This window comes from Cheilinus undulatus, linkage group 20 (assembly GCF_018320785.1).
Source record: "Cheilinus undulatus linkage group 20, ASM1832078v1, whole genome shotgun sequence".
Classification (NCBI taxonomy): Eukaryota; Metazoa; Chordata; class Actinopteri; order Labriformes; family Labridae; genus Cheilinus; species Cheilinus undulatus.
This window is the reverse complement of record NC_054884.1, coordinates 7,934,719-7,954,374: the sequence shown is the minus strand read 5'-3', so window position 1 is coordinate 7,954,374 and position 19,656 is coordinate 7,934,719. Positions and strand designations below refer to the sequence as shown.

The 19,656-nt window shown below is 40.0% G+C and overlaps 1 protein-coding gene across 7 annotated transcripts in view; it reads right to left on the bottom strand.

Annotated features, from left to right (window-relative positions):
- Positions 1 to 19,656, bottom strand: part of LOC121528108 (rho GTPase-activating protein 23-like) — a 121,555-nt gene that overhangs the window by 22,403 nt on the left and 79,496 nt on the right. For 4 of the 7 annotated variants that reach the window (XM_041815270.1, XM_041815267.1, XM_041815272.1 and 1 more), the window contains exons 2-7: positions 11,575 to 11,766; positions 7,623 to 7,650; positions 7,438 to 7,530; positions 5,006 to 5,084; positions 4,871 to 4,931; positions 2,860 to 4,300 (exon numbers count right to left, since the gene is read on the bottom strand). In XM_041815270.1, the coding sequence (XP_041671204.1) occupies positions 2,860 to 4,300; positions 4,871 to 4,931; positions 5,006 to 5,084; positions 7,438 to 7,530; positions 7,623 to 7,650; positions 11,575 to 11,766 (1,894 nt within the window). Of the gene's footprint in view, positions 1 to 2,859; positions 4,301 to 4,870; positions 4,932 to 5,005; positions 5,085 to 7,437; positions 7,531 to 7,622; positions 7,651 to 11,574; positions 11,767 to 11,842; positions 11,924 to 19,656 lie in introns of those variants that run through there. The other 3 variants (XM_041815269.1, XM_041815271.1, XM_041815268.1) reach the window with 3 other exon arrangements.

Here is a 19,656-nt window from a genome sequence, read left to right as displayed (position 1 = left end):
GAATAAGAGCAAAAGCTTCTCCAGCTTTTCCACCAAGAAGAGCAGTCAGGGAGGTTCTTTGCCTTCTTTTAATCAAGAAATGTGCGATTCTGATCAAACTGTTGCTATAGCTGCATCCACACGAATCTCTTCACCAATCACCAATGCTTTTAGAATTGTAGGTGGTTAAACTAAGCCATGCCCACAGCTATTGCTTTGGTCTGATTATTCTCTGACCCAGAACAAATTTATCAGCCTGAAGCTTTGCAAGATGGACACACTCGTTTAGGTATTTCCTGTACTGGATAGATACTCGCTGGTAGTATCTATCCTGGTAGAAAAATGCGGGGGATCACGTCGGGGTGGAGGGGTATCAAAATGAAGCATCAAAAATCTGGCCTTTAATAGGGTCTTGTCGCTTTGATTGGCCAGTCATAAATGTGACAGAACATATCTCCAATCACCTTTCAAGGACTGTTTTAAAAGTTCTGCCCTTCCCACAAGCTTTCTATGGGAGCTTTCCCAGATGAATGTGAAATATATCCATGCAGTGGATATTTGAACAGGCATGTCAGATTACTCTTTTGCTATTGAAAATAGGAAAACAAATATCAACTAACTGACATTAGTTCACCAATCACTTAGTTCAAAGGTTTCGCAATCTCAAACTCCACCTTCTGCTGCTTACTGACATACAAGGTCTAAATGTGAAAACACATCAGTAAATCCAAAACTTAGTACACAGCTACACACATACACAAAAATAACCAGAGGGAACATTTAATGTGATAGAAACACAGAAAGTAAAGATGCACTACCACAGACACTTGGATGTAAAAGTGAAATATTTAAGAGCTCTGTAGCAACAGACAACATTATGATAAATAAAAATGTTCCTTTAATGACTGAAAATGCCATGAAATGTAGTCTCATCTGCCACTGTATGATATAATATCTTAAATACAGTTTTATCCACTGTTGGACCACTGTCACTCCCTCTACTTTTCTTCTGCACAATTATTTATGAAGTCTATAAAAAAATCACAGCTGTCCTTGCATGCTTGAAGAGCCTGTCAGAGGCTTTTACACAAGACGAGTCAGTGGATGCTTTTAAGATGCATCTTCATGCTGTGTTCAGACTAAAAGCAAAGCCAGTGTTGTGCATACACAGGGATGTTTTCAGACGTTTTTACCGCTTCATGTGAACAGCAGTTGTTTTCAAAACAACAGACCTCATTCACCGACTGTTCTTAAGGAGAAAATTGTTCTAAAACCCACTTACACTGTTTCAGAAAATTCTGACCAGCAATATTTTTTTTTCATAGCTTTGTTCTAAGTTCAGAACAAAATCTAAGAACCCTCCAGAACACACATCTGAGTGCTGAAACGACAGGGTAAACGGATTTTTCACTTACCGGCACTCAAATATGCTAGATTTAGACATAAACAGTAACATAGCATTTTAAATTCTATTTTACAGTTTTTTATTGATTCTTCACTTTTATGTTATTAAATAATATGCACAAATTGAAAAATTCAATATGGCCATTTTTAAAGTTAACCATGCAATGTGTTATTCTTAACAGCAAAATTTCAAATTATGAATATAAACTTGGCACTTTCTTGGACTTTTTCATTAAACCTTTTAAAAAACAATCAATATCTGCTTCACACACAGGTACTGTATTTAGATGTGTTTAAATGTTTCATCTTTCAGTGTCAGCTTTTAGAATAAAGCTTTACGTCAATTCAGATTAAGTTTGAACAAAACTGCCCCAGTCTGCCTCTGACCGTTGTCTGAATGATTGATGTTATCCAATTTATGTGCTTATAGTGTATATCTAACATCCAATAAATGTGTAATCATATCAGCAATTTTCAGTTTAATTTGGAAGAGAACCATCAAACTATTGATTGCACTTGGGAGTCCGGTGTTGATGTCTCATTACTGATGTCTCTCTACTTCTCTTCTAACTCCTGTATGCCTTCTGTGTGTGCATACAGCCCTGCACTCTCATATCCTCATATGGGCATGAAGGGGGATTTTTTTGTCTTTGTGCAAACAAGGAAAAACATGCGGGCGCTTCCAGCTTATAGGCACATGGCATTCATACATTTAAGATCATGTCATGAGTTTGACCCAGGTTCTCAGAGAAAAAAAAAGAAAAGAACAAATTTAAGAAATATCCTTGGATACTGGAGAATAAGTCCCACTGTCAAATGAATGCTTAACTTTTTTTAAGTTTTGAGTTCAGAAGGCAACACTTGGATAACTACTGTGCACATGGAGCTGAAAAAACAACTAAAAACACTGGTGTACATGATACAAAGAGAGTAGTTAGCAGTGTAATTTTCTAATGAAACAATATGTGCATGTGGAAATACTCACATAAAAATGATTAAGGCAAAATAAAAATGTGCATGGATGAAAAATGAGGTGGGATTGCTACTTTAAAGTTGCTTAATTTAAGAAAATGAAAATTTGGAGTGAGCAATACAAACGAAACTGGAGTATTGCTGTCCTGGCATTGTTGTTGTAGTGTGCATGAATATGGACTGGAAGCATAATGCGCATGGGTTAAGTCTCCGCTTTCAGATAAACAGCTTATTGGCAGTATACACAGCCATGGAAATAGTGCTGTTTTCAGAAGTTTGCACTCTGGAACCTGTTTCCAAAACTTCTTGCTTTCAGTGACCCAAAACATCGATGTGTAAAGACAGCTAAATCACAACTAAAGCTTACTGGTTTTGGTTAAAATTGTTTTTGACTTGAAACCAAAGATCCATAAATTCAAAATTCCATGGCATTATCAGAACATGTTAAAGGTAATGGTGTTACAGCTCTTTAAGGTCAGTTGCTACAGAGAAAAGGTCACTAACCTATGAAGGGAATAGAGGACAGGGAGTTGTATGCATGCTGTGCCAGGCTACCATTAGCCCTGCGGGTAGGGCCGGGCCCAGAGACCGGAGAAGGTGTCCCTGGAGAAGGAGTCAAAGCAGGGGGCTCAGGTGACTCCACAGGTGAGGCGTAGTGAGGATGTCTGAGGTTCTGAATGGGCGGCCGATGTCCAGAGGGCGGCTTCTGTCTCAGAATCACCTCCTGGTTCAGGGAGATGGGGGAGATGACCTCCCTATCCTCCCCCAGTCGAGCTCTCTCCTCCTCTGACGCAGACAGGGCGGGGGTTGACTGAGGCCTAGGTACCACCCCGCTGTCCCCTCTGCCCGTGGGGCTCCAGTTGAGATGGGGGCCGCTGTGGCCAGGCTCCCTAAAGGAGTGGGCCTGCTGGAGGAGGTGACCGGCTTTACGAGAGAAGGAGGGGCTGTAGCTTTGGTAGCCCACCAGCTCTTCACCCTTTACTCTCCTCGTCTGGGGTTCAGCGACCTGCTGACCGGGCTGCCTACCACTAGGGGGCACAGTGGAAGCTGTAGTGATGGGGCTCGTCACCTGGGTTTGGTGCTGATGGCCTGCTGGGGTCCTCTGCTCTTTCTGCTCGCTGAGTTTGGCGGTCTGGGTTCCCTGTGAGGATTTCTCGTAGCGTGATGAGACCAAAGCAGAAGCCTGAGCAAGTGTTTCCACAGAGCGCCCGTAGTTGTGCTCATACTCAGCATAGGCTGCCAGCAGGTTCTCTGAGCATGACCGGCTTCCTGGTCCTGATACTCCACCCCACCCCCCCAGCCAATAGGAATCATGGGAGGCAGCTGCTGTCTGATGGTGGTACAGGAGCGTTTCTCTCCTCCGTTGCTCTGCAGAGGTTGTGGGAGCTTGCGCAGGTCCGGGGCCAAGAGCCAAACCCAGCCCCAGCTCTGCCAAGCGGTCCTGAGATATACTGCGGTGGCGGGGGGACATGGACTCGGCAGCCTCAGCCTGGCTGTAGTACCAGTCCGACAGAGCCTGGTGGCACAGAGCGTCAGCTCGAGAACGGGAAGAGGCCGGCGCACTGCTCTTCCGTGGTGCAGGCAGGGTTGCGGAGGCGATGGCAGCATTATGGTTGGCAAAATGAAAGTCTAGCGCACTGATGGCTGACGACGAGCGTCCACGATGACGCCCCGTGGGAAGAAAGTAAGCACTGGAATCCTCAGGACCCCCGGACCAGCCGGAGGTGGGGGGAGAAGTGTTAGGGGGGCGGTTGTCCAGAGGGGACGTGGTGGGGCCGTGTCGACACTGCCAGTTGTCCACAGGAGTGTGGAGGCTGTCGCTGGGTGGGGGGGCAGCAGGGCTGGTCTTTGTGGAGGGGTAGCAGAGAGGCGGTGGCTCAGGGAGGTTCTGGGCCACACCTGAATATGGCTCATTGCCTTTCAGGTAGGCGTCCTGGGAGTACGCCTGAGGACAGACAGGTTAGGGCACAGTGTAAACATGACAGAATAATCTGAGAGTAACGTGAAGGGACAGTCAGAGGAGAGTCAGGCTGATGCCTCGTGCACCATGCAATCATTTTTCTGTCTGCAGTCATTAAACTCCTTGAAAGTAATCAATCAGTTTTAGTAGTATAGCCACAACTTCTAACCAAAGTTATCTTAATACCATAAAGCAGTAATACAATACAGATAAAGACTTATCTAAAGACTATAAACATCTATGTGTTATGAGTTTCTTAATTTTAAGCCATAGCCTCTCTTACTCAGGATGTGAGTGATTACAAATATCCAGAAAAAAAACATTTTCTTTTTGTGTGCAGTCAGATCAAGCAAATATACAATCAGAAATGTAAAGGTCAAGTAGACATAAATATAGTATGTGTCCATGCACAATCACATTTTCTCAAGTTAAACTTGATTTAGTGGCTACAAAAATACTTTCAGTAGTATACAGCTGGTGCATTACATAAACATCCTAGCTAACAAGGTACAGAGGAGAGGAGAAGAGAAAGAAGAAGAAAAGGTTAATACTCACACTTACCAACTGCAACACATCCTCATCTTTTGGCATTATAGAGAGCTCCAGGATGTTTTCACTATAAAATAAAGATTCAAACACATGAGTAAAGGGTCTAATGTAAACTTTAAAAAGGTGATTAAATACTCTCACCTGTTTTGGATGAGAGCGATTACTTGAGAGTAGGTTTTTCCCAGAATGCTCTCCCCGTTCACCTTCACCAGCCTGTCACCTGAAGTGCACATGAAGGAACAAACAAACGTTGAGATCTATGTTACATCCTGTGAGGTTCCATTGTAAAGCACTTTATACTTCAGGGAGAGTGACATGATCTTTATAAGCATTTTTCTTCCCTTTAATACAGCTCACCTCTGGTGTTGTTTCTTAACACTCCTAAACATAAATGAAGATTATGGGGATGCACAGGTGTTTGGTTACTGCTTGATAATTATTGTCAATAATCCTACAGGAATCAAACTAAATTTGAATTATCGCCAGTGTTCTGTTTTCACACAGATGGACCAGGATTTACATCTTAGTTTGTGAGGTAATTGCTAACACAATTGTAAAAACACACTGGCACCACATCGATGCATAGCGTCACATGACACGCCTCAATTTCCCCCGTCTCAACTGCCACCCTCGGCACACAGACAGCAGCGTCTCACTAGTCAAACCTCCCATCAGCCACTGCTGGTAGAAAGAGCAGTGATATTTCACCAGCAGCCGAGGCCTCCCACTTGTTTTACACCTTAAACAAAAGATGACACTAAATTTATTTTTTTGTGCTCTTCAACAGAGCTGCTACTACGGCAGCTGAGATGGAATTCCTGTGAACATCCAGCAAAATGTCTGTTATAATTTACCTGCTAGTTGTGTTTGTTAGTCATATTATATGTGTGTGGGAGAGATGGCAAGAGTGGCTTTGTCATTATTTGTAGTTATAAGGCATAAAAACATGACAGTATGACTTCAATTTCTGTGTCTGAGACTTCCTAAAGGAAACTCCCCTTACATTTGTTACAATTTCCCTTTCCATGCATGACCATCTGGCCGTGCAGTGTGAGCACTTAAATCAAGTGCGATAATTGTGCATCGCAAACATTTCAGTCCTGCAGCAATAAGCTGATGTTATATGATGACTGGTTTGGAGTCATTGTACGCCCAACTTTATTCAACATTTAGAAATAATATAGATGAAGCTTGGCATTAGTTCATGCAGGACACAGAAGTCATACGCCTAGCTGCAATCAGCTGATAGCCAGCTGATAGCCAGCTGACAAAATTATCGTCTTTTGTCTTCCAACTAATCATAGCTCTTTTTCTCAACATGGTGGTCCATCTAAATACATTGTCTTCTCTCTAATCCCTGTTTTGATCAATGCTGATGCACCACCCTGCTGCTGGCACAGCTTCACTTCCACCTCCAAAGCCTCCTCCTTGCCTAAAGCCTCTGTTGAACCCTCATATTCAATTTCATACTACTAAAGAGCAAATTGCTGCTAAACTAATAGTCATTGTATTTAACATGCAGTGTCATTAAAGTACCTTTCCATAACCCAGGGTGCATCTTTAAAGCAGAGCCTTCTTGACTCAGTAAAACTGTATATTCATTTTGCAATACATCGGTAAATGTATGACGAGAGCATTCCTGACTGAACTGTTCCTCATATAGGCTATTTTTTGATAAATGCTGCTTTAGCATGTTAATATGTCTGAGGCATTAAGTGTTACAGTTGTGCCACATATTTTCTTCTTCAGCTGTTAATTAATGTTAGTAGCTGGCTTATAGATGCCATACAACCACAGTTCGTTAGTAGTACTGCATAACAATCAGATGAGATAAAGGTCAAAAAATGAATTAATGAATATTTGAATATTCAAATATTTAAAAATCATGCCCCATCCCTGGCATCAATTTCTGTATCTAATGTGTATCTGCATCGATTTATTGCTCACAGGCTCATGAATATAACTCCTGATTCAAGAGGTGATTTATTAGACAGAGGAAGCCACCTGTTGGACAAAGTCTGATTTATTTTCAAGGTAAAACATGACCGAAAATGTCAGCAGTGTGGGAGTCTTCCACTTTCTCTGAAAGATATCAGTGACATGCAGTTTGTGAGACATGTTCTAGTGACATTACAAGAGAGGGCACTTCTAACAAAAATCTAAATATATTAAACTACATTACTCATTTAGTAAACAGGCACAGAGAATTACAAAGAAGTGATGAAAACACTGTTGTCAGCAGTTGACTGCATTATTATTTATAACATCAGCGTCTGCCAGAAATGTTACTAATCGATGCATGTCTAGCAGATTAAATTACAATTCAAAACCAAGAAAAAGTTTGAGGGGGAATGAGTGGCCACTGCCTAAATTAGTTTTGCTTCTACATATTTGCTCTAGACCAATTTAAGTAAATTAAAAAAAAAAGAAATGACCCAATACTGCATGCCTCAGGCTCCTATTTTGTCTTGGTCTTACTTTATAAGCATGCATCAGCATCATTTTGTTTTTTTTTTACTGTTGTCATGTCCACAAACACCTTTCCCTTTTGGAAAGGTTTTTGTGATGCCTACCTGTACGCAGTCCAGCTTCCTGAGCGGGGCCACTGTCTTTGACACTCTTAACAAAGATGGTGTCCATCGGCTCCAGTCGAGACTGCTGAAAGCCTAAACGCAAAGAAAGCAAAAGGTACATTGATATAAAGACACTGCTGCTGACTAAACGAAACATGAAGTCAGTAAATAAACCACTCACTCACCTTTTCCAGTATTTCCGTTCTCTTCATCCTGCAGGAGACAGACAAGGTGTTAGAAGAGAGGAGAACCACAAGGGGGCACTACTCTGCTAATTCTAATAGCAGGCCTGAGTGACTCCAGCTGACTCCAGCCTGTTGGCTGTTTTTCTGCTGTCTGATTGGCCAGTTTACCTCAATGAATGTTTGTTTACCTCTCTGATACGCTGTTTCACTATCAGTTTAACTGTCTCGCTGTCTGTCTGTCTCATTTTTTTGTTCTCTGTCTGTCTGCATGTTTCACTTTATTTCTAGCCGTCTGTCTGTCCTGAGTCTCTGATGCTTCGCTGACTCGGCTCATTCCTGGCACAGACACACAAAGAGCTCTGCACAGCCTGCTGCTACACACACAACCTCTGTCAGGGCAGAGTGACATGATCATCACATCCTGGTTGAATCATTTCCACTGGAAATTTTTAAAAAGGCAACATGCTTTTAATCACTTTGTCTGACGCCCGTGCCTCTATAGTGTTTACAAGCATCAAAAAGAACTGGATAGAAATGTTTGTTCTTCTCAATGATGTTGTTTGCTTTTCTAGTTTATACAGAGTATTACTATAGTTAATATTAGTTAATATTAGTATATAGTATTAGTATTTATTTTGGTTTTTTACTAAAGCCACCAGACTCCATTTCTTAAACAGCTATTTGACATTACATAACAAGTCAGTTACTGGTTAACGCTGCCTTAGTTTTATAAAGCCTCATTGTAATAGTTTGTTTTGATCTAAGTGTAATTTTGCCGATGAACAACTAAAATCTTAAAGGTAAAATATGTGACCTCCATGTCAAGTACATGTCGCACTTAAGCATCTCTCTCCAATCACAACAAAGCTTTTCTTTGGCCACATCTCTTCTGTTTGTCAGACTGATCTCCATTTGGATAAGAAGCCTAAAGATGAGTCACTTCTGACTTTTTAAAATATTTTTAACCAAACTAAGTATTTCCTTCAATTTGGAAAGTCTGCTGGTTGTCCATGAATTGTTCTCATCTGACATAACTTCACCATTGTGCCGCTATTAAAAGTATCCTTAAGTGGGCTGGCTCGTCTCTTTTTTCCCAACATTATGACAGGACTTATGGTTAAACACGGAGGGGTGTATGTGGAAAAAACAAGAGGCATGCTTGAACCTCTGAGTCACATAACCAAACTGAATGAAACTCCATCCTTTAATTGTGAACACTGAGCTAATAACAACATCCCCAGATATTTAAAACATGCTTTGTTTTAAAAAGTCTTTGCTAAACAAAATATTTCATAGAAATATTTTGATATCTGCTCTATTGATCTGTAAAATGTTGCATTTGACACTTTTATGCCTTGGACAGCTCTACTGACAAGAAATTATCATCCAGGCAAATGAATGTCAGTTTAAAAGTGTCATGGCTTCATAAAGCACTATTTTTTAACAGTTTAGACTAAAACAAAGAGAATGATTGACCAAGAATATGAAAGAGAAAAAAACTCCATGTTATTCTGCTTATAGAGTGACTCTAAATTGTATTCTTACCATTTATTTAGGAATCTTAGAACTCGTCAGTGCTCGTCTAACAATAATATAAGTCTCTGACAAGGATGTTCCAGTGAAGCCAGAGGTCAGCTTCAAAAACTGCCAAGCAAGACGGTTTTCTGTGCGCCACACTGCTTCTTTGCACTCAGTCTCATTTAAAAATAAGTAAATAGTGGTTCACACAGCAGTATGTGCCCACAAAAGAAGCCAATTTTGGCTTACAATCATGAGTCAGAAGCTGTTAGTTTACAATAGTTTGATACAGATTTGTAGATGCAAAAACTTCTGTTTGGTTTCAATATAGGTATCAGGTCAGATATTTATGTTACAGATATAAAAACACATCTGATATTGGACTGATGACATTGATCCACGTCATCGTCCAAATTCAAACATTTTCACTGGGCTGTGAATGCGCCAAGCATATGCATAATAGTGCCATTAGCTTAGCAGTGTGCTTTGTGACAGACAACTCAGTCTGAGTCCAGTTATCATCATATTTCACTCAGAAACTAAAGAGCCGTCAGATAAAAACCCAAATGTCACTGCATCTTAAAGCAAGCTGCAGTGACTCATATTACAACAACTTAAACAACTGTTTAAAGGTGTTCTAACTCATGAATCGCTTGTTTAAAGTCCATGATGATTCAAAGAGGCAGGCTGTGGTGTTTCAACAAGGTCAGAGTTTCTATAAAGAGTGACAGCGAGGCTGACTGCTAACAGATCACTAGAGTTAAGTTAAATCAATGATAAACATGGTACCTACAACATATTATTCACAGTAAAAATCCATAGTTGGTTTCCTTAAGTGCTTTTATTGTGAATGCCCACATCAAGAAATGTAGTGCTTTCAGTAGCAGCTTGATTTTTTTGTCATTTTTTGTTTGTTAGTTTCACATCTGTTCCTGCTGCAGTAGTACCAAGATATATCCTATCATCATATTTAGTTGCATCTTTTTTTTTTACTTAGTTGAAGAGATTTTATTCTTAATTTTTGTAGGTTTTATCTCTACATATTTACTTTGTATTCATTAAAATTTACAGTTGTTGCTGCTGTTTTTATAGTGCACCTGTTTTTTATGTGAAGCAGGCACAAAATTTAAGAAACATTAGGAATAATATTATGATTTATGCATTCCAAAATATTTTGGACTAACACATAATACCACCAAAACAATAAGAAAAATTATGATGATGACAAAAATATTTGAATTAATATCAGGTATCGGTACAAATGTGAGAGTCAGAGTGGAACTGAAGAAACATGGATCAGCTCATTTCTAGTTAGCATGCTAACACTCTCACCTTTTCTGTTCTACTTTTAGTAGAACCTCTGTTAATGTCTACACAGCTGGATTTTTGTTGATATCTTTATGGCAATATTTGATGGTGACATTTTAGCCACTATGATATATTCACACAGATTTTATTGTAAAAAACACCAACAGTCTCCTGTGTACAGAGAGGCTGAGTCAAGAACAGCTAGACAGTCTGGTAGATTTTCATGTTTGAGTCTTCATTCAAAATGTTCAGGGCTCACAAGGGGTCTCTTTCAGTGTGTGGCACCCTAAACAACCCCCTATACCTGATTTTACACATATACTTTGCCAATATTTAAGGCCTATATATGAATGTTATTGCTGATATGAACAGTCTGAATATCAGTTGTAAATACTGGCAGAATTGTTCATATTTGCGATAAAGATATCATGCCAATAGTATCACGCACCCCTAGTGGTTGTGTTTCCAAATCAATAAAACAGTTCTACCAGATGCTATCAATGCTATCTATTCACTGTTGTTGTTTACATCCAGGTAGTAAAGCTTTATGGCAGCATGGAAGTACCCATTAACTGGAGCTACAGTGACTACTGGTGGCGGGGGGCTGCTTTACAGTTTAAATGGAACACAGAATTGCAAGGCTGAATTGTTGAAAATATTCATTGTTACTTTGACTGACTCATATTTCTGGTACCAACAAGCATGGAATCAAACCTTAATGATTTTAGCTAGCTAATCGCACACATCCCTTATTTTTAGAGATAGATAAGTCGTCATCAACAGCAGCAGATAGAGCCTGGATGTCACTGCTAAGGATTGTGTTTTGACTGGTTTTGCTCCTTTTATACAGACTGTTTTTCCAGCACTCACTAAAGCCCACTGATAAAAATTCAACAAACACTTCTCAGACTACAAATGTACTACAGACATAAACCAGGACCCTTTCAATACAAAGATCAAGAGCCCTTTAAGATTTAATCAGCCCACTGTTCTATGACCCACTTTCTTCTTGTGCTCAGAACGATGCAGATCAGACTAGTCAGTTACTCTTAACATCAAAATATTAAAAATGACTGAAATGAGTCACAATCACCAGAAATAAATAAACATGTTTGAGTCCACTCACCTTGAGGCTGTGGAGCGACGACTCCGGTGGGTAGACGATGAAGTGACGCAGAGTGAAGCCAAATCCCTGCGAGTTCTTCTGGATAAAAATGGTCCGTGGGCCCTGCCACGACACTCCCTCCACCTCACCCAACGACAGCGGCCGGCGTCTGATTTCATTGGATGCCACCATGCCATCTCTCCGCCCTTTAGCCTATAAAAAGATAGAAAATCATTAAAGTCAACTGAAGTTACATTTTCTCTTAGTCAAGAAAGTAACCAAATCTCACCACATGAGTCCTAAAGTCTGCCGTGAGTCTCATTTCCAGGAGTCTTTATCAAACTTTGCCTGTGACTGAGTGTTCATAATGGCTTGACTACATTTACAGGAAGTGTGAGCGGGTGGATGTGGGCGTTTGAGCTCCATTCACTGAGAACTCTGCCCAGATCCGACCAGGGCTATCCCACCTATGCCAGGAATTTCTCAGAGACTTCCTTTTCAAAGAGGAAACTCTATTTTCACTGAGGACCTCACCTATAATCACATTTACTACCTCCAGCCAACAATGGCATAGTTAAAAATATAAGCCGTCTATATATAACAGCCGTGGAACAACAGGAAATTATTAGGGCTCATAAACACAGATCTGGAAAATGAGAAGGAACAATAGACAAAGAGAGATCACAGCTTAAAAAAGAGAGTAAAAAACATCTAGAGTAAATGTTAGAGGCTACACGAGGTGAAAATTAACAAACATACGTCGTTAGTTTTCAACAATGTTCAATACTACTGCAGAAATACAAATATGCTCAGAACGGAGGAGGATGGAGGCAGCGGATGTATGACTTTCTAATGGTGCAGTGATGAAAGACAACTTTATTTTCCTATTCAACCCAAAATATCTCTGTTAGATATTTTTCATTAGTGGCTATATGACAGCAGGGGGCCTGAGTGAACTGGGAAAAGGTGACCAGGAAGGACATCTGGACATGGAGCCCCAGAGAGTCCAGTTCCTGATCCAGGGTTTCCATGATATCCTCCCCAGCCCCTCAAATCTGTCTGAGTGGGGTAAAGCGGAAACGTCTGCATGTCTTTTGAGCTCTGGGACTGGCACGCTCAAACCCATTATGAGCAGATGCTTCAAGGGATGCACAGATACTGATCAGGTACCAAGCCTAAGTATTGATACTCATAAAACATTGCAGATACTCCACTCTGTATCATTTTCAAGCATTTTTGTCTCTCATTATGTAAGCATTTAGTCAAAGTTGGAGCCATGTCTGCAGTTAGTTGATATTTCAACATAACTGAGGATGACTGATGTAGAGGAGAATGATGATTATGTTCTGAGACACTGTCAAAAGGAGGGATAAAAACATCTGATGAAAATAAAACACCTTCAAAATAATTTTGAGGACAGTGATGGTATTATTCAGTACTCATATTTGGATGTGTATTCATAGCATCATTGAGTACCCAAATATAAGCATTCTTGCTCATACTTGGACTGGAAAAATGTAGTATCGATGCATCTCTACTTCTAGGCACAGCGTGAGTGGCACAACAGCAGGAGACGAGACCAGGTCCTTAAAACTAATAAGTGACTAGTGGCAAATCCACTTAAACCCAAATTTAAAGTGGCTCAAGTTGCTGATTCTAAAGACAGTCAAAACAGAGCACTACTTATTGAACTCAGGATCACAGCATCATTGTGAACAACAAGTAAATATGTGCTGAGCGGCGGCACAGATAGGGCTTATGGATTTTTCTTATACCAGTGCTTTTATATGGTACCCGTACCTAAACGGTGCCTGAATTCATACTTTTGAGAGGAAAAAAACATGTCAGCAGGAGAATAAAAACTGTCTGGGTATCATATATGATTTGCAGAAATATCTTTGTAAAGTGCCAGTCAAACATTGGATTAGAAAAGGAAACTGGTGTAACTTTATGCATGAATCACACAAATTCCATAATGCATTTCTTGCCTTTAATTGGGTGGCAGAGTATTGAAACAAAGTATTGATATCTGTGTTGTAATTTGGTCCAGTAGGTATCAGATATGTTAGTACAAGTACCATGTCAATAGGCGCAGATGGCCTAGCAGTAATGACACATCCATGTATGCAGGTAGCCCAGGTTTAACTCTGACCTGCGGCTCCTTTCCTGCACGTCTCTCCTCTACTCTCTCATTCCTGTTTTCAACACTATCCACTGTCCTTCTCACAGTAAATAAATATGCACATCTCTACTCTGATATCAGAAGATGTCTCTACTAGCATCAGCAGGCAGGACGATCTTCAACCAAGACAACAGTGTTTGTCAATCAGGTTGAGAATAGATCAAGTAGAAACATGCAGGTCTGCTCTCCACCACATGTAACTTATGTTGTTATCAGAAGAGTTGAGTCTGTTTTGACCTTCATTTTTTAAGTCAAATTTTATATCATATACATTCAATTTTAGAACAGTAATGATGTGTGCTGCTTTAAAAACATGGAACAAAAGAGAGAAGATGAATGAAGAGTTGTAATAACTACAGTGTTTGCTAAAAAAGTGCTTGTAGTAAAAAGAGTGATAACAAAAGGGGTTGCAGGTCCTTTGTTAACCCTGGCTTAGTATGCTGAGAACAACATGCCTCAATATGTTTCACTTCCTTGCAAGTCCATTCACTGTGCCTGAAAAGGTGGCGTACAATGATATTTTGGTCTTAGGTGCATGATCAAGTCTTTTTTACACTATGATATATTTTTTTAAGTTTTTCCTTAGATGTTTGTTGTTCAAATCTTGCACTTCTTGCAACTTTGCCAAGCAAATACTGCACAACTCATCTTTATATACCTGACTTAAATGATCTCGAACCAGAAAGAACTGCAGGAAAATCTGCAAGACAGCACAGATATGAAAACATGGTGTTAAAGCATGATAAAACCATCTTGGTTGTTGACATGTAACTGCTAGATTGTGAAGAATGAAGTTTAACCTGCACCATCAACACAATGACAAAGAGGTTCACATTCATTTTCAAAACAGAAAGTGTGAGCGCTCACTCGGCCAGTTATGAAAACAACAGGACGCGAGTTTCTTTGAGACCGGAAGTTTAGAGGCGTGATTTGGGGAAACCTTCGCCTCTAAGAATAGCTCCAAAGAGAACGAGGAAGAGACCAACACTTTCCACAGAGGGGAGCCAATCAGTTTAGATTGATCCTTTTATTGTATTACAGCCGGGGTTATCACAATGTCAGAACTTCAAACTTTGATGTAATACTGGAAAAACATAGTATTACCCGTTAAAATAACAAGTCAGTGAGTCCTTGGCACCCTATATTGAGTAATTTCTTGCTTGATATCCACAAAAATTGCAAAAAATACTGTCTAAATTGCACAAATGTCAGTGCTGCACAACTGCCTATGCATTTGTGACAAACATCAACCTGAAAAGCACATCCCTCAACGTTACATCCAAGTTTAAGAGTCTGGTGCTGTGACATCCCTTTGGTGCAGCGTGCTGAAAGTGTTAAATGATCACATTAAAATATTAGTAGGCACTGAAGCACAGGGTGACTTTTAAAACTTTTTAAGGACCCACTCATGAAGCGTTACGTAACAGATATTATCCTCACAAACAGAAAGAAAACAACCTGGGAGGACGCCTGCCCACTGACATTTCTCTGTTTGTGTCTGTGGGAGTGTTGGAGAGTCGTGCTGTGGGAATGGACTCATCGTATCTCTGCTGGTGTGATGGTCGGACACGTTGTGTTAGATTCCACATCATGTGACATCTCTGCAGGTGACATTTCACACATGAGTTAGAGTAAACAAAGAGGTGAGAGGCTGCGTGTGCATGCTAACCCCTCTCTCTCTCTCCTCCACACTCTCACACACACACTCGCTTTAATAAAACACACACTGAGAGGGTGAAATGCCAACATGTCACAGTGAGTTTAATTAAACAGCTTGTTTTCTGTTACCAGCTCTCTTAAAAAAGCATCTTTTTCACTGTAGAGACTTTAACATCAGCATTAAATCTACAGTAGGGATGTCAGGATACCAGAATGTAAACATCAATAAAATTCGAATAAAAATCTACCTATGTTAATGCAACAGCAACTAAAACAGAAATCCTAGATAACTCATATTTGGTACTTTGTTTTGGTTCAAAAAATGCAACCAAGCCCCTGCATTCAGTCTTACTTGCACAGATAAGTTGGCAACCTTCAGGACCAAAATGTTACTACCACATATAGTACGGACTTTTTTTCTTGGAAATTTTTGCTCCACAAGCGTGTCTCATTGATGAACAAAGGACAGTCATGAATCGACAAAACTTGTCTGACTTTTACATGTAGTAAAAGTTGGCTTCCCTCTCAGGATGGGCGATATATAGAGTATGCTTGATGTGCCGCAGTTTTTGCCACGATGAATAAAATGACTGTATTGTGACCATCCAGCATAAATTACATGGAAGTTTTAAGCCCTCAGCATGCATTTTCTCCATAGTTTTGCTTCTCCCAGTGCCTCTCTCAGCACACAGACAGCCCATGACCCCACCCATCCAGAAAAGTCTCCTCCATGCATGAGCCTTTTGGTATCAGCAGAGGAAGGAGGAAAGCATGAGAGCGTGGAAAAAGTAAACGAACAGCCAAGATGAGATAGCAAAAGACAGTAGTTTGAGATGAAGATGGACAATTCGGTTTTGACGAAAAACAACACAGGATCTGTTATCTGGGAATAGTTCAGATTTAAAAAGTAAGATGTCAAACATAATGTAAAATATGCCACAAGATTAAGCCAAGATTAGGCCAATAAGTGTTAAAAAGCCAGGATTTAAAAATCTCATAAAGAGACTTGACCCAAAGTATGATTTGCCTGGGTGCAAATTTCAGCTGAAAACTCTCTGCCAGAGTTGTACACAAATATACAGTGTTTAACAAATTTATTAGACCACCCTAACCCTAACCCTGGTGAGTTTTTGTGTAGTTTGCTTCTCCCTTAATGAGGAAAATCATAATCATCTAAATCAACTATAGAAAACATAACAGACAAAGCTTTTCATAACTTTTCATACACTATAAAAGACAGAGTATTTCATGATTTATGTATGTTTTTAGCTGAAGGCGTGTCTTGCCATTATTTAATTTTATTTGCTAAAGCTCGTGAGTGAAGGCTTTTCAAATAACTATTTAACTTAATGTTAATTTTTACCCTTTTGTCATACATTTTTTGAAAAATCCAATAGAAGGATCTACTTTAAGCCCAGGTTCAAATCCGGGCTGTGACTCCTTTCCTGCATGTCAATTGCCACTCTCCTTTCCAATGCCCTAATCCAGTGGTTCCTAACCTGAGATTTAATGAGGCGCAGGACCCTGCCTGCTCTAATGTTGCAAAAATTAAATGTACATATATTTTTTCAAAACCATGATTAGAAACATAATGTATGAGGGCCAACCTAAAAGATGAAAAAAGTGAAGAGAATCTGTTGATTTTTGTGCAAAAACTTAAACATTTTTTGAAAAAAGGACCCTAAATTTTAGAGATTCTAAAGTTTTATTTTTTCAAACTCAGAATTTCAGGGTTAGAAAAGTCAGAAATTTACATGAAAAACTTGAAACTGTCAAGTTTAAAATGGCTTAAATTTTGACATAAAAACTCAAAAATGTCAACATTTAAAACCGTATTAACCGTAACATTAAAAAAAGTAAAAAAAAAAAGCAGGACAGCTGAAACAGTGGTTGTATTTTTAACCCTATAGTCTCAAAAATTCCATACTTTGGTTCCAGTACATTTACAACTTTTAAAGTGTAAAAAAACCCTTGTATTTAACAACTTTTACGACTTCAGGATTTTGAGTTTTTTCTAAAAAATAACAGATCCTCTTTATTTTACACCATCATGATAATAAATAGTTTATATATAGATATTTTGTCAAGAACAAATGTATTTCAATAAAAGAATTAAAATTGATGTTGAATTTTTCCAAGTGGGTCTTGGTGGTGGTGGGGTGGGGGCGTTAGCTTTTCTTAGGTCTGAGTGGGGGCACTGAGAAAGTATCATGGTATGAAAATCTTGACAGCATTACTTTTCAGTGGCTGAAAACCTGGAGATTTTAAATCCTGCTTTGCAGCACATCAGACCTCAGAGCATCTCAGGGAAGGACTTGTGGCTGCACTTTGCTGCAGTGAGCAGATGTGTAATGTAGGAAAATAAGCGTATGATATAAATGTTATTCACAATGAAAGCCTGAGGGTGTTGTTGTTGATGTTGGTCATGTGAATAATTTGTTTTTACGATTCAAATGACTAAACCAACAGTTTGTTTGCTCTTAGTTGGATCTCCTGAACTTTATTAGCATATTTTCTCATTAAAGGAACTTAAATAATAAAGGATAATGTATAATTTATTCTGTTTACAAGGAAAGTGTCCTTGACTGCTCTATGCTTTGATTGTTTGGTTCGTTCAGGAGAACACCGGCATCTTATTCTGACTCAAATATCATGAATGAAAAGCCAATCCCTCAGTTTTCTTGTGTTCTGCACCAATCATCCAATCATTTAATTTGTCTGGTTTGGATCGAAGAATGAATGGAGGAGTTGTGCTGTCTCTTGTGTTTTGAATTTATTTTGCTCGTCTGACATTTAGAGGGCTGCAGAATGAGCTGAACCGAGAGAAAGAGTGACAGAATGCAAAAAGACATAAATCCACCCTGCATGCACACATCACGTAATAGAAACTGACAGAGACTTTGTATATTTACACACACAGTCACACACAGTGGATCCTAAACGCTGGATTACAACAGCAGTCCATTTACCAGCATGCAAACACACCAGGAGAAGAGTGTGAAAGGTATGATCCCTGTGCATCCTGGAACAGATGATATAAGAGCAACACTCGCCTACGTATGCATGCATAAGGTTTTATATAAAGAAACATGGGGTCTGTGAGAGGGCATCAGCCTCATCGCTCATCCCCTCTGCTTCTCTGAGGCCCCCCTCAGTGCCACATTACATAACAGCCAAAAGAGGCAAAACACACACTTGAATGAATCAAACTCCACGTGCTCAATCTGCAGATGATGACGTGCTCATAATAACCGTCAGGGATGACTCCCTGACGCTGCACGGCTAAAGTCAGCACTATATGACTCTGACTCCCAGGATGTTTAAAGGTGACCCATTAAAGCCCTTTTTCACCTTAGAACCCAGTCTACTGTGGTCTGAATGAAACTTCCGTGCCATCCTTTGGAAAAAAAAAACAATATCTGTCAAACACCAGAGGAGGATTCTCACCCTGTAGGAGCAGTCTCACTGTCTCTTTAAATGCAAATAGGGTCCGTCTCGCCCCACCCCTCTCACCCTCTCTTCCATATTCATCACTTTGCCTGAAACAAGGTGACCAGAGGGGCATAGTTTGCTTTATAGCAACAAAGGTAAAGCATTTTCCCCTTACAAAGATGTGCTGATGTTGCTAACACTGCTGCAGGAATGAAACAAAACAACAGAAAAGATCAGAGAAGCTAATGTCACTAACATCATGAACCTGAACATGGTGAGTAACGTTATATTCAGTGGCAAAGTTGAAGTGTGGAAAAAACAGAGAATACTATGCTGATTCCTGCCCCGAAAGAGGAATATCTTTTGTTGGAGGCAGTGTGATCTGGTGTGCCAGCATCTCATATCTTTATAGTCTGGAATGGAACTCTATCCTTCAAGATGACAACACTCGCCTCCACAGAGCGGGGTTCATCAGAGACTACCTCTCATATTTGGGAGTGGAGAGGATGGAATGGCCTGCCAGCAGTCCTGACCTCAACCCCATTGAACACTTGTGGATTCGCTTGGGTGTGCTGTTTGTGCCAGAGTGAACAACATAACCACGTCGGCTGACTTAGGACAAATGCTGGGTGAAGAATGGAATGCCATCCCACAGCAGTGTGTGACCAGGCTGGTGACCAGCATGAGGAGGAGGAGCCAGGCTGTTGTGGCTGTGTCTGGTTCTTCCACATGCTACTGAGGCTCCTGTTTGTTCAATGAATAAATTGCTAACATGTCTTGTTTCTTCAGACTTCAATCATCTAATCCACCAAAACAAGAGTCAATGGCAG